Below are 16122 nucleotides of genomic sequence, written 5' to 3'. Positions count from 1 at the left end.
CGGGACACCGCTGAACGTTGCGGTGGGCTGGTGGCTGCTGCCCCGGGGTCTCAGTCCGGCTGCTCTCAGCAAGACGTGCAGCGGCACGTGCTGCCACGGCACGGCTTTTGCCAGAAACGGCCCTTTGCTTCCTGGATGAAGCCAGCAGAACAGTGTTGGCTTAACCTGCATTTGCACTGCAGCCAGGGCAGGAAAATGTGTTCTGTTCACTGGTAATAGATGATGCTATTAACAGGTGGTGGACAAGTCTGATACCAAATACTAAGAGGCAGCAGTAGGTAATGGCTAATGAGGTACAGATAGCTATTAGTCGATAATCCCGTTGAGGTTCTAATAGATGACGTTTATACCCCCTGTAGCTGGTAACAGATAATTGTATAATAGGTAATTGCATTAACAGCTAATACAGACACTAATAACTACCAATACTAATAAATGTACTAATGTATTCTAATAGATAATTGTAGTATTAGATTGTAATATATAATTATATTACTAGTGATGGTAGATACTAAAAGATAATACTATCAATAGAATTTAATAGATCCCAGCAGTAGAATCTATTAGATAGTTGTGTTAATAGTTAATATAGATGCTAATAACTACTCATAGATAAGTCTGTCACTAGATTCTAATAGATAACAAGACATTATAGTAGATAATTGTATTGATAGCTACTATAGATACTAATAGATATTAATGGATTTTTCCCTTAAAGAATCCTAATAGATTATAACTGTTGTTCATGTACTAGCTACTCTAGATCCTAATAGATAATTCTTATTGATATATTCTAATACATTTTAATTGATAAGTGTATTAATAGCTACTATAGATACTAAATACAAATAGGTAATTAGTTTATTAGATGCTAATAGCAATAGCTTTTAATAGATAATTGCCATAATACTAATACAGATATGAGTAGATAATTCTGTTAAAAGATTCTCATAGATTATGAGACAGAATTGTATGGCTAGCTACTAAGTATACTAATAAGAAATTCAATTCATGAATTCTAATAATTCTAATAGATAATTGCATTAATAACTACTATCGATAATTCTATAAGTAGATTCTGTTAATACATTCTACTAGACTATTGTATTTCTAGCTAATATAGATACTAGTAACTACTTAGTGAATAACAGTATTATTAGATACCAGTAGATTATACAAGAAAATCTTATTACCAGCTATTGTAGATACTAATAGATCTACAAATACATTCCAATAAATTCTGATAGATAATTTTAGGCCCAGCTACTGTAACTACTACTCATAGGGAACTATTGTTAGATTCTAATAGATACTGCATAGGTTGAAATAGCTATTTGTATTACTCCCTACTATAGGTACTAATATGTAGTTCTATTATTAGAATCTATAAGAAAACTTTGCTACTTGCTGTTGTAGATGCTAATAATTACTAATAGACCATTGTTTTAATAGAATCAATTCTAAAAATTGAATTACTGTTAGTAACTGTTAGTGTCTACAGTAGCTGTTATCTGATAGCCATAATATTCTAGCCTAATAGAATCAATAAACAGAATTATCTGTTAACGATAGTTACTATGAACACTAATAATGCTAAAACCAGCTCTGTTAGTGGAGTCCAGTGGATACCAATAACTTTAACAAATAACTCTATTAGTAATTCTGTCGATACTAATTGTTACTCATCAATAATTGCAGTACTAGAATCTGTCAAGTTCTAATAGATAATTGTTTTACTAGCTCTGATTGATAGATACTAAAAACCCACTAATAAATAAATCCACTTCTGTTGTTGCACTGTCATCTGATTCTATAACATAGCTGTGCTAACACATAATAGATGTTAATGATAGATGATGTTAGATGATAATAAAGACTAACAGACAACTCTCAATACACGGACTTGTTGGAATGCATCAAGCCTCACTAGCTAACTGTAGTAACACCTTTGATAGGTGGTAATAACCACGGATCTGATACTAAGACGTAGTTCAAATTATGGATGACACCACAGAACCCTGTGTGACCCATCTGATCCCTTTGACTCCATTGAACTAAAGTGATAGTGCTTGATACCATTAAACCCCCTGTGCTCCCTCTTTTGATCCCAGTGCATATTATTTAACCCCAGTGCATATTATTTAACCCCTCTTATCCTCTTTGGACCCCCATGTTCTCATTTGACCCCTAGTTAACCTCATGTGACCCCACAGTGACATCTTTGAGGGTTCATGTGACCTCAGTTGCCCCCTGTGTCCTCAGGTGACCCCAATAACCTCATTTGACCCCACAGTGACCTCTCTGAGGGCTTCAGGTGACCTCAGTTGACCCCGTGTCCTCATTTGACCCCAATTAATCTTCTTTGACCCTGTGGTGACAACTTTGAGGGGGTCACTTGACCTCAGTTCACTCCCCTGTCCTCGTTTGACCCCACAGTGGCATCTTTGAGGGGTTCAGGCAATCTCATTTGACCCCCCGTGTCCTCATTTGACCCCAATAACCTCATTTGACCCCCACAGTGATTTTTTTTAGAGGGGTAAGGGTGACCTCATTTGACCCCTGTGTCCTCATTTGACCCCAATAACCTCATTTGACCCCACAGTGATTTTTTTGGGGGTGTTCACTCGACCGCAGGTGACCCCGTGTCCTCATTTGACTCCTGCATCCTCATTTGACCCTAACTAACCTCATTTGACCCCACGGTGAGTTCTTTGAGGGGTTCAGGTGACCTCAGTTGACCCCCATGTCCTCATTTGACCCCGTGTCCTCATTTGACCCCAATTAACCTCATTTGACCCCACGGTGAGGTCTTTGAGGGGTTCAGGTGACCTCAGTTGACCCCTGTGTCCTCATTTGACCCCGTGTCCTCATTTGACCCCAATTAACCTCATTTGACCCCACGGTGAGTTCTTTGAGGGGTTCAGGTGACCTCAGTTGACCCCCGTGTCCTCATTTGACCCTAACTAACCTCATTTGACCCCACGGTGAGTTCTTTGAGGGGTTCAGGTGACCTCAGTTGACCCCCATGTCCTCATTTGACCCCGTGTCCTCATTTGACCCCAATTAACCTCATTTGACCCCACGGTGAGTTCTTTGAGGGGTTCAGGTGACCTCAGTTGACCCCCGTGTCCTCACTTGACCCCGTGTCCTCATTTGACCCCAATTAACCTCATTTGACCCCACGGTGAGTTCTTTGAGGGGTTCAGGTGACCTCAGTTGACCCCTGTGTCCTCATTTGACCCCAATTAACCTCATTTGACCCCACGGTGAGTTCTTTGAGGGGTTCAGGTGACCTCAGTTGACCCCTGTGTCCTCAGTTGACCCCGTGTCCTCATTTGACCCCAATTAACCTCATTTGACCCACGGTGAGTTCTTTGAGGGGTTCAGGTGACCTCAGTTGACCCCTGTGTCCTCAGTTGACCCCGTGTCCTCATTTGACCCCAATTAACCTCATTTGACCCCATGGTGAGGTCTTTGAGGGGTTCAGGTGACCTCAGTTGACCCCGTGTCCTCATTTGACCCCAATTAACCTCATTTGACCCCACAGTGAGTTCTTTGAGGGGTTCAGGTGACCTCAGTTGACCCCTGTGTCCTCAGTTGACCCCAATTAACCTCATTTGACCCCACGGTGAGTTCTTTGAGGGGTTCAGGTGACCTCAGTTGACCCCCGTGTCCTCATTTGACCCCGTGTCCTCATTTGACCCCAATTAACCTCATTTGACCCCACAGTGAGTTCTTTGAGGGGTTCACTCGACCTCAGTTGACCCCATGTCCTCATTTGACCCCGTGTCCTCATTTGACCCCAATTAACCTCACTTGACCCCACAGTGACATCTTTGAGGGGTTCACTCGACCTCAGTTGACCCCTGTGTCCTCATTTGACCCCAATGTGACATGTTAGAGGTGTTCACTCACCCCCATGTGACCTGTTTGTCCTTATTTGCCCCCGAGCAACATCAGTTGAGCCCCAGATGTCCTGGGGGAGGTCAGCCTGGCCAGCTTGTCCTCATTTGAGTCTATTTCACTTAACAGACCCTCCAGGCCCTGGGGTATTGGAGTGTAACAGCGTCCAGAACCTGCCAGACTCTGTTGGCTGCCATAGGCTCTCCAGACTCCACCACTGTCTCTAAGACACACGATTCAAGGCTGGCAGTCTGTCAGAGTCTCAGAGGGTCTTGTCCTCTGCAATATGCTCACACAGGGCCCCTAGAGTCTCACAAACTCCAGCAGGGTATGTTGGACTCCAACAGCGTCTAACAGATGGTACAGCATCCATTAGACCACACAGTATGAGAAGTGTGTAATATTATCTATGCATATATATTTTTGAATTTATTATATATCCTTTATATTTCATATATCATTATATTCTATAATTATGTAATATATAATTATGTAAATGCTATGCAATAATTATAAAAGTATTTTAGAGTCTGTAGTAATGTACTAACAGAGTCTGTGAGAGGCAAAATGGAGCCTAACAGACTCCAGCAGAGTGGGACTGATGCTTCAGGATCTACTAGACTCTAACAGACACTGCAGAACCCATTAGACTCTACCAGCTTCTTATGGACTCAGACTCTGGTCATGGGTGGTAACAAACCTGTTAATGTCATTCTCAGACTCTAATAGGTCCTGATGGATTACAGACTGTATTAATAGATTCTATTAGAATATGTTAACTCTACCAATAGACTTATTAGTATAAACTTTGTATAAATCTTTCCTGCCCTCTGTTTGTTAGCATCCATTATATGAAATAGAATTTAACAGATAATTGTGGTAATAGTTAAAATAGGTACAAAGTCAGTCGTAGTCTGCAAGAGATCCAGGAGACTGAACATCGCAGACTTGGGCACCCTGAACAAGATGGCTGAGACAGGCTTGAACATTATATTCTTTTTCCAGGACTCACAGAATCAACACAACACAGACCATATGCTACAACAAAGGAAATTTTATTTAAAAATAAAACTTTGTTTTGTTTTCTTTTTACTGACACAGGTGAATGAAATCCCAAACAAAGAAGCTCTTAGTGGGCAGCATACAAGAATGGAAACAATTAATAAATAACATTAGTATAACCTCTAAACATTAACAATGCATTTGCAAACAAAATGAGGACTTTAAACCAAGTGAACCTTAAAGCTCAGCTACTCTCTGTAAGAATATTTACCTTCTGTTTTTCCTTATTCTTTACAGATCTGAAAGGATTAAATACTGCTATTATATTTTTATATTAATGACACTATTATACTTTTTTAAAATATTTTGTGAAAATCTCAACATTTTTAACACTGATATTATACAAATTGGTATTTGTCATTCAAGAGAAAGAACAACTGTTCCTCCCCCACCGGGAATTTCAAAAAAGATTTCTATTAGGAACTTTAAAAATAAGTGTCCTTATTCCCCACTAATTTTTAAAGTGGCACCTTTAAGAAAGTGCCCTGGGAGTTGCATTTTTTCTTGCTCAACTGAAAAAAACATTTACAGTAATGACCCTGCCTCAGGATTAGCTACAGTAATGTAATCAGTCTAGTGCAGGAAGCAACATGCTGTGCTCTGAGCCTATCTGGCTCCCCCAAGGTAAGGGCTCAGTGAAGGGCATGCAGAAAAGCTGTTTATAGTGAAAGCAAGTCCGCTGGTTCCCAGCAGAGACACTCCACGCACCTCAAGCTGCAGAGCACTTGCAGAGACAGACACACAGGGGCAGTGCAGCAGACAAAATTTACCACACGCCTGGCAGGATATGTCTCATTTCAGATTCCCATTCAGTTATGGTGGCACTGAACGTACTAAGTCAGCCAGAAACTCTGTTCAGAACAGACAATATTTGCCTGCTTTCCACAGCTACCTGCTGCTCACTGTGCAGAGACTCATACAGGTCCCACACATTTTGTGCCCACCTCTTACTGTACAAAGTGTTTTCTGCTTGCTTTGTGTCCAGGTTGACAGGTAGGGGGAAACCCAGCATTTTTTATGAGCAGAAGTCGTATTTTGTTACAAGCAAAACGAATCCTGTCCTACAATTCTACTGTCTTCACACCAAGCTTAGTACAGCACCAGTCCAGACAAGTCACTGTTAGTAACGGATAAAGTAGGAAACCTCCACAGTTGAAATGCTACAAAACACAGTGTCATAGTTGAAGTGACAATTGCCCATCTTTCGTGCCCCTTCTTTTCACCCCTTTCAAAGCAGTCTCATGCTCAAAGGCATCTTTACAGCTTGTCTAGTTTGGGCTCCTCATTTTCACAGAGGGGTGGATACTCAGATCCAGCCTAGCGATGCAGCATTCCCTTAAGAAAGGCACTAGACTTTTGGGTTGTTTTTTTTTTTTCTTTTTGAAGTAGCATCATAAAGTTAACTTCTTAAGAATAAAGATCAAGGAGGTGAAGGGAAAAAAAGATAAATCAATCTTAGGTTTACCTTTCTGAAAGAACAACAAGAAAAATACACTGTACGGTGCCTGGATTGACTTCACAGAGCACAGCCATAAGACACGGTCAGGACTCTGCTGCACTTCAGTGGTACTAGCAAATGCTTACATGTCTAAGGAAGAAAAGCCAAGACTTAAGTTTCTTAAATCAGTTTGAGACACAAACAGTGCACAGAAAGGACACATGCAGAAAAATTACTGATACATGCCACAAAGATTGCTCTCTCTAATCTCTAATACCTGGAACAATACCCACAGGAACATCTCTCGGCACATAAACCCCAAAGACAGGCCTGTAATAGCTCTGCTAGGCATGATTTCATTTAACATTACAACAAGCCTGTAATAAAGGGCTTGTATGGGACAGGGCATCACTACTCTGATCACACACACTGTGCAAGATGAGTTAAGGCTTTTTAGCTGGCTGGACTTGGCTCTTATGCAGCCTTGGCAGTGGCAAGAGTCACACACCACACTTGCACTGAGTTTACACAGCAAGTCAGAAATTAAGTGGCTCCAAACCCAACACGGAGCTAGTGGCAGCACTGGAGAGAATAGGAAAAAGAGGGAAATAAAACCACAGCACTCCCTCACAAAAGGGTTTTTACCTGGTTCTCCAGGACAAAGCCAGGAAATAACTCTCATACGCTAGGACTGGTTGCTCAGGCTCACAAGTGTAACATGCAGATCTACTGAGAGAACAACCAGAGCTGCCCCATGTTCGTGCCTCAGCAGCACAAGTGCTGGGCTTGCTTCTCTAGAAGCTCCCACAGACACACTGCCTAAGGCTGCCATGCATAACTGGCAGAGCACTTCACACAGAAAGAGCAGGACTGGTTCACGATACCACTGACTGTTACACATGTGGGCAGAGGAAAAAGAACAGCTCTTCTTCCTCGAGTGCAATATGCACTGACACCACCTTCTCTGTAATTCAGCACCTTCACCAAGGCCAGGCCCTGCTCTTAGCTGTGCCTGACCTCTCTCTGCACCACTGCAGAGCACTGTGCCCGCTGACATAAATCTCATCACCATGCTCCATTTGCAAGTTTCAGCCCTGGCCCCAAAATAGCAACGGTGGTGATGGCCTGTAAGTGTTGCAGGAGATCTCCTTATGGTTTCAGAGAACATTTTCTTTACTACAGAAAGGAGGGGAGTAAAGAGAGACAGTTTATACTTTTAAACTGCCTGGAACCCACTGCATCAATTTATAAAGCTGTAGATCTAGAGAGAAACCTATACTCTACATAAACCAAACATTTTATGCTTAGTTCCCTTTGCTAATACTTGTTCAGTCCTCTCTGCCAATTGCAAGCCGTTTCTCTGAGATCTGGGTCCAGCTACTAGATTCTTTAAAAGGCTAAACGGCATCCAACTGCCATAATCACTCCGACAATATTCCAAGTTGCAACCCTTTGCCTAGTGACTACTGCTGCCCTTAGAGAGATGCAAATAATGCTAGACATGCTTCAAAAGGCTAATAGCCTCTCAGTGTACACAGAGCACTTGTTCGTCTGTCAGGCTGTGATCTGTGTATCCCTACTTCATTTAAATCCTCTCAAAAGGAACCATACACTTCTCACGCATCAAGCATGTATGAACAGAGTTAAGTAGCTGAGTATGCAAGTCAGGTTTTTTCAAAGTAATAGCTGAGTACTGACTTTTAAAGCCGTGTGATTGTTTTACAAATACAGAATTTTCCCAGATCTGTTATAACACAAGCTCTGGCAATACCTTAGAGTAATGGAAATGGAAAGAAGAACCCCCATGTTGTTTTGATAGCCATGCAGAGAACTGCTGCATTTCTTTTACTGCAAAGCAGGTAAGATACCAATGAATATATCAGCTGCATCTACCAATTCCACAAAACAGCCTGGCACAAAGACAGCTGGCTCCCGCAAAAGCTCTCTGAAGGAGATGATGGAATGTGCGTGAAGGCCACTAGTCTGCAACAGCCACCATGCAATTAAGATAAATAAAACATCATATTTACCAGGTGCAACATTCCTAGAGAAAGAGCGCATTGGAGTGTCCAGTGACAGCTGCTCAAGCCCAGCAGGGCCACAATCAAGTTTGAGCACTGAAGCACAAAATGCTCAAGGCTAAAAAAGGAGAAAGCAGCAGCCAGTTCTTCGCTCTCACTCAAATTCTTCCCACCCTCTCCCACCCCTCAAAAACACGCAAAACTTTCAGCACATCTGGCTGCCTGGAATCTGGTGCTGCAAGTGCTGCCGGCAAGAGGACACGTGAGAGAAATCCAACTCCCAGCACTGTCAAGATCAAAATGTCTGACAGAAGCTAGTCACGCTATCTCCAGGCAAAAAGGGAGGACTTGAATCATAAGCAATAAATGCTATTATTACAGGCAAAAGGGAAAACGCCATGGCAAACAGGAAGCAATCGAAAGATTCTTCCAAGGTCTCCTATTTATTCCCAGTAGAAAGTGACCTCCCAGCTGCTCTAAAAAGCCTGAGCCAGACACACAGCAGCGAACAGATCCAAACCTAGTACCATGAACCACAGGACACACCACATCGACCTCGAGACTTTGTTTCTCAGAGCATTCACTTAGAATTCACAGCACAAAACACTCCCCCCAGCCTCCAGGGCATCAGCTCGGGGATCCCTTGTTGCGATACCTTTCTCTACCAACACCCTGGAAATAAATCTGTTCTCTCAAACAAGAGGTAGGGGTAAAGGACTCCAAGACATACACTGTATAAAACACCATTCTGCTCCATTTCATTCCACTGCTTTGAAATCTGGAACCACAAAAACCTGATAACTGATTCTTTTCAGAGGCAGGACTGACCTCAGCATGAAGTCTCTAAAGGAACCCCCTTCCCCTTTGGTGCATAGCTGGGCTACGGCCGCCCAGGCAGTTGGTCCACAGAAGTTGTAGGTGTGGAGGTAATGTGCTATGTGGCCACATGCGCAGGGGAGGAAATGGAAACAAACTCCCGGAGAATATTCTTGGCCATTTCAATATTGTTATGTGCAATGACGAGTGCTTTCTGAATGTCCTGATATGAGTAGCCTTGGCTCATTAGATTCTCGATCTCACTGGAGAGTTGCAGTGACGCACTGGTCCCACTGCTGGCTCCACCTGTTTGGCAGCTCCCTGCTTTCCGCTCAGAATTTATTCTCCGTGGTAGCGGCTTCGGCGGCCTTTCTGGAACTTGAGCACCATCTGAAAAACCTGGAAGGAGAAACAAACACATCACTTCAAAAAAGGACATGTGATTCTTGCCTGGAACAAAGCGGGAATGACATTAGACTGATAAATGGCACTTCAAAAACATGCCATGAAAGCTACGCCACTTTCTCCAACCAGCCTATCCTCTCACACAACAGTACAGATTAGCTCAGCTTCTCCTCTTGTGTGCAAAAAAGGCTATGGAGATTTTTTTAATTATGAGGCCACATCAGGCTCATTTATTAAGATAACACCACATATAGAAAAAAATTGACAAGGGATATAGGTATGTGTGTGAGCAGAGCTCAGATATCAGCCTTAGAATAAGAAGCAGGGACCTGCTGGGAAAAAAGACACAGAGTAATATGCAACTTTACCAAACACCCCATCTCCTTCTAGAATCAGACAGCAACCCCCAGTTTAACTGTCCAGATAATGATCTCTCCTCACAGAACTGTTGTCCACATTACAGCATGCTGAGGGAGTGTATGCACAAAACCAGATCTATCAGTTACAACTCATCCACCACAATTGCTCCAGCAACTGAATTATGTTCTCTGAAGGGTCTGCTCCTCTTCCTCTGCCAGCCCATCGGCAGACCAGGGTCATCTACAAGAGCTCCTGCTGAAGCTCATCCTACCTAACGGCTGGCTGCTATGGCAGATCAGTAAGCTCAGCCTGTTCTGCCTTTCCTCTTAGTCATTCAGATGCGTTACTTGCCAGGAGCCACATCATGCACTACTCCTGGGGAGAAAAAAGACTAGCCAATAAACCAAACAAGACACCAAACACTCCAACACATTGCTTAATGTGTTAATCCAACATCTGATAATTTTTGAGTTCTAACCTCCAGTATAATTTCAGAAAGCATTTTTTCCTACTTTGCAAATCACAAAAAACTTTTCTGCATGAATATTTGACATCACCTTAAAGAAAGTTTTATTTGTCTCCTGGAGAAACTCCTCAAGGCACTCAAGGAGTTTTCTAGCAGTAGAACTGGTGTACAACAGACAAATCCGTAAGACTAAGAATGTCCAAACAATCCCTTTTTAAGAGTGGGCACTGCAGCACTGGTCAGAAAAACAGCAGTCACTGTGGAGCCTTTCTGAAAAACTTGTACCAAAAGCACTAAGACAGAGAAGGCTCTTCAGGAAACAAATTCATTGAAGCTTCCTCACCAACCACAATGCAGTTCAACTCCTTAATCTTCAAAGTACAAGCCTCTTACACATAAAAAGCTTTTTGTACATTTGAGAAAAAGGACTACCCACTTCTCTCCCCCAAATTGTCTTTTGAAATAGCTGTTTCAGCTTGAACTGGATCAAATTTCAGAGACCATGGGTCAATTTGAAAGGGCAACTACTAGCACAGCTTTTTTTTGTAAATTATTAAGAAACTAAACTGTAGGACACAATGCATGAGAACATAAATCTGCCAAAATGTATTCCATACTAGTCAGGCTTCCTTAACACCAGACTTCAGCAGTAGCCAACACCCAGTGTTTCAGAAAACCGCATATACTTCCCAGAGCAGTAACAATCAGCATTTCCACAGCGTTTTTCATTAGCACATCTCCTAACACTACAAAGCAGGACAACAGCACTGTTATTTCAGGGCTGTAGAAACAAAGAAGGATCAATGATTAAGCTCAGTACTTCATCTGGGAGCAGGATGTGTGGTGTGCTCTCTCTGCCCCTTCTTATCCCCGTCAGCCACATTCTATAGACACAGTAACAGACTTAAAAAGTGAGGCAGGGAGCAGGGAGGAGTGGCAAAAGCTAATAAACTTCTCTGCACTAGTAAACTCTTCTGTGAGCTGAAGACGGGCAAGCCCAGGGATGGGGAAGTGGTGAAGCAGGTGAACAGAAGACTCACTGGGACAAGTGGTCCTGGGTACAAGAGGCTCTGCCTCCCGTCTGCCTCCAGAAGGAACAAGAAACTCACTCCTCTTACTTGGCAAATCACCAGAGTGTTCAGACATGCTGAAAGCCCCCCAACAGGAAGAGTTTCAAAACTTCCTTTAGAGCTGCTGGGCAGTTGTAGGGAATAAGTCAAGCATTATTCAGAAAGGCTCGTGGAGAGACGAGGCTTTGGTTTTTCCCTCAGAGAACATGCCTTGCAGCCAGAAGGACAAGATGTCCTCTAATCCCCCGGGACAAAAAGCTGACCTTGCCGAGCCACTAGGTCCCTGCTCAAAGGAACTGACAGCATCAAACAGTACACTTGTGCCATCTGCTGGCAAAAACTCCAGCCGAGACTGAGCCAGATGGAAGCCATGCAAGGCCAGCCACATCATCTTTTACTTGGAACAGTGATAAGCAGTAATGTTCTGAAGTTGTGTTTTATGCCCTGGTGTGCCCTGGTACAAAAGGTACGCTATGCCCTGTACAAAACAGTGGCTTAAGGAATAACCTTTAAGCTGAGGAAAGGTTTTCCTAACTGTGATTAAAATGTGATTTGCTAGCTCAGTGATTAAATGACCAAGGCAGTGCATTCCAAGTTGTAAACCAAACTAAACACCTAAGAACCAGTGTAATTCTGCCTTGTAAACCTGATTTTACAGCTTACATACAAAACCCTGAGTCAGTGACAGAAGTTTCAAACATGCATAGCAAGCCATCAGTACCCACTACAACATGAAGAGTACAGGTGTTCTCTAACCTGTTACAGGGTCATTTTCCAAAGACATTCGGCTGAAGGCAGGCGTGGCATTGGAGATATCAGACAGTGTGCGACGAGCAATAGCAACCGGTAGCGGTGGTTTGGGGATATCATAACCATCTTCTTCATTTTCTGACTCTTCAGGGCCGTTGCTGGCAGTGGCTGCTGCCAGATCCCCTTCATCTAGAATAAGAGGCACATTCTGAGCTCTAGAATAAGAGGCACATTCTGAGCTCATGTACTTACGATAGATGTGGGCTGACAACTGCTGCCCAGAAAAAAGAAAAATCATCAAACCAGCAATTTTTTTAACAACTGTTGAGTATTTTTACAGTGCATTCCAATTAGGCTTCTCAACAATATCCCTACATGCAGTCTGCAGTACACAGACCCAGATGTTTCCACATACATCCTAGCTATTTTAACAGTGAAAGCAAGTAACATTTAATTTAGCCTAAAATGCTGTTCCAACTGGGACTGGGACCAATTCATTGTACCTCAGTTTCTCAGTTGTTTTTTTAGCACACCCACTCACCAGAAGTGTTGACAGTCTCGAAAGCAGAGGGTGCTGCTTGGGAGTGAATGTTGTACATTGCTTCATACATACAGCCATCCATCTGCTGGTCGCAATCTAAAACTCTGAGTGAGAGAACACAGATTTCCCTTCAGACAAGTGACAATGGTCAGCCACCACCACCTAATCTCTGTGAGTGAGATTCTGCACAGATCCCTGCTTCAAAGTGAAATCACCACTGTTCTGTGAAAGAATATTTGTTCCAGAAAATGTCTATTGCAATACAACATATCAGCTTAAAAGAGTTCAATTGATACCACCAGAACACAATCTTTTAATAGAATTTTGACTTTCAGTTGCTGCTGCTCTCAAAAGATTACCGGCAGAAAGAGGGGGGAGTGGTTATCTGACTCCTTTAATACTGTATAAGATTCTGCAAAAGAGCAGTAGCCACATTTCATTTACAGTTAGCTATGTTAGTCTAGATCTGGTGAACATCACTAGGGGAATTCAGCAAACTGAGCAAGCAAAATCTCCACCCTAGTAAACAAATATGCTTTCCCAGAGCTGTGAGGAGGAAGCACAGTACATACAAACAGAAACTCACCGTAAACTCTGAGTCATTTCCAAAGGCGTTTTGATTTCTGTTTTTTGCACAGCAGGACCTGGAGGCACCACAGGCAGAGAGGATGGTGACATGTATTCAGTGTCTTCATCACTTTCAGACTGTTCCCCAGGAGGCAGTTTTGGTACAGGCAGTGGTCTGGAGGCAGAAGAAACAAGATATAAACATCAGAAAAACATTTACGCCAAATCTAATTAATATCAAAGTGGCCTTTAAAATCCACAGTGGATGGAACAAACAGTCATCTTATAGTGATTCTGTCTAAATAACTAACCTGGCCTTCAGGATTCTCAGCAGCCCAGCTGCAAGGTCACACTGGCACAAGGTCATTATGCAAAAGGAAGTTAACAATATCATACACATTATACATCACCTACTTCACACAAAGACGAACTCAAAAGTGAATTAATAAAAGAGCTAATGGCAACTGTAGCCTGTTCCCTATTGCCACAGCCAAGGGTAACTACCACCACTATCCACAGATCTTTGGGATGCTGATTTCATCTGCTTTCTCTAGATTGTGTATTTTGAATCTGTCAGAGATTGAAACTAAGGCTGACAGAGTTGTGTCAAATTCTGTCCCCGGCACCAGCACGGAAACAGCCCTATGATTACCATTCCGTAAGTTATAAAAGAGCATTTTTGCTAGAAAACAACAGACCTGGCAGCTAAGGAGTAGATCGCATTGGCAGATGAGGAGGGTTTAATTTTGGGGTGTTCACACTCTGGGGTTGTTGGCAGACCACTGTTCAAGCTCTGAAAGAAAAAATTTCAAACCAGGAATCAGAAACACCACATATAGCAGTGTAGTTGCAAAGCTGTCAGCCAGTCATTCAACACATCCTCTGGGGGAATGAAGCATCTTCATTATTCCAAAGCCTTTACTGATACCTTAGAAATCCAGTAGGTCTATGACTGTTTTCCCTCAGTGAGGGCACAAGCAGGGTTTTTCTCCTGTAGCCAACTGCCTGTTTACACAAAAACTGCAGGAACTTCATATCTTTTAAGACTCCAAGGGCTTTGGCAAATTCAGCCGAAATAGGCCAAAAGGCCAAAATGTTAATGGGGGACAAGAGGAAAAGGATGCAGACAACCATGCACATACGGAGACAGAATGACAACCATGCAAGTGTCATTTTTTTAGCCAGTCTGGCTAAAAACGCACATGCTTTCAATTTTAGAAAGCTGGAGGTTTTAAAAGGAAACATTAGGGGAATGGAATCAAAGAAAGCAAAACTGCCTAGGATTTCTTTTAGAGAACAATATGTTGGACTACTTTGTTCATGACATTGGTAATAGTAACAGTTCCAAATTTAATTCAGATTTTACTGTGTTAAACTAATCATAGCTACTGTGTGCAAGTTTTACAGGACTGAAAACTGAGAAGAGTAAGTTACACTTTTTCAGCATACCAGCTCACAATACAAAACATTCGCAATTTTATAAAATTGAAAGGTGAACAGTGATCATGAAATCGTGGCTCATGACTGCTCAAACTGGGATTTCAGCCTTGCTCCCAAGAGGCATGAAAGCACTTCCCTAAGAAGTCCTCCCATTATTCTCCCTTGCCTGGCATTCACCAGTTCCTTTCCATCTCTCCCTTGGCACAAGATCGCCCTATTCAGATGTAAACTATAAGAAGAGGGTACCTTGGAAGACTTAATTCCTCACAATTACCTTCACTTCCAATAGGCCTACTCACCACTGGGTTGTCCAGGCTAAGCGTGCTCCCAAGCCGATGGCTGTCAGCCCTGGAGTCCATCTGAGAGGGCAAGGAAAAGGGAAGCGAGTGTCTATTTGACAGTTCTCTCCCAGCCCAAGGGTCACCAGGGCTGAGAGCTACAGATGGGGCTTTTGGAATTGGCCTGGATGGCCACAGATCTGCCTGACGGTTGGAGGGCACAGGGGGTGGTTTGTCCCTCGAAGGACAGTCTCCTGGCGTGCAGGGCAGGGGACGTCTCTGAGGTCGACCTTCAGTCCCAATGGAATGTGGCCTGTCTGGAGGCGGTGGTGGAGGGAGATCTCTGAGTGTGGGTGGGATTGGCAAAGGTTTATCCTTGTGAAGAGCAGCAGGTGCAGCCTGGAAGGCAGAAGAATGTAAAATATTGCTTAACAAAGGTAGTCTAGCCACAAAACATAAAAAGGAGGGAGGCAGGTGGCAGGAGGGTGAATTTTGGTTTTCATTTTATCTATTTTTACATGAAATTATCTCAAAGGATGTGGAGATAACTCTCCACATCTCCACAAGTTAACCCTCCAGAGACACCTTCTCTACAGGCTTGAAGACATAACACAGTAAGTCTGTGCAGCTACAGCTAGGCACTAAACACTCCAGATTATTTTTCTTGAAGGGGAAAAAAAAGCTTACAGCAGCATTAGATGGGATTCCAAACAAAGGATACCCATCACTTTAAAAAGATTCCATTGTGGGTTATTTATAAAAGTCAACATCCATCAGTCAGCAATGAATATTCGTAGAATTGGATATTTTCTTCTGCCTGAACTTTCAAGCATAATTTCATTACTTCATCCAAACCAGCTGAAGAACCGCTGCCATATCTCAACAGCCAATGACCAAATGCCACCAAGATCACACTACTGCCTTCTGCTAGTCAATCAGAAAACCAGTTACTCTCTCCCAGTCACACACATTTCATTCCTTCCTTAGTTTTCTAACTGAAAAAAT

General features: G+C 42.8%; 1 protein-coding gene across 1 annotated transcript in view; it reads right to left on the bottom strand.

Moving 5' to 3' along the window:
- Positions 1 to 4942: 4942 nt before the first annotated feature.
- CBL (Cbl proto-oncogene) overlaps positions 4943 to 16122 on the bottom strand; it is a 46233-nt gene continuing 35053 nt past the window's right edge. Inside the window, exons 11-16 of the mRNA XM_075521420.1 lie at positions 15139 to 15516; positions 14098 to 14192; positions 13419 to 13574; positions 12833 to 12936; positions 12298 to 12480; positions 4943 to 9639 (exon numbers count right to left, since the gene is read on the bottom strand). Coding sequence (XP_075377535.1) covers positions 9359 to 9639; positions 12298 to 12480; positions 12833 to 12936; positions 13419 to 13574; positions 14098 to 14192; positions 15139 to 15516 — 1197 coding nt within the window. The 3' untranslated portion in view covers positions 4943 to 9358. The remainder of the gene's footprint in view (positions 9640 to 12297; positions 12481 to 12832; positions 12937 to 13418; positions 13575 to 14097; positions 14193 to 15138; positions 15517 to 16122) is intronic.

The sequence above is a fragment of the Mycteria americana genome, chromosome 19 (genome assembly GCF_035582795.1).
Source record: "Mycteria americana isolate JAX WOST 10 ecotype Jacksonville Zoo and Gardens chromosome 19, USCA_MyAme_1.0, whole genome shotgun sequence".
NCBI lineage: Eukaryota > Metazoa > Chordata > Aves > Ciconiiformes > Ciconiidae > Mycteria > Mycteria americana.
This window is presented reverse-complemented; position numbering and strand designations above follow the sequence as displayed.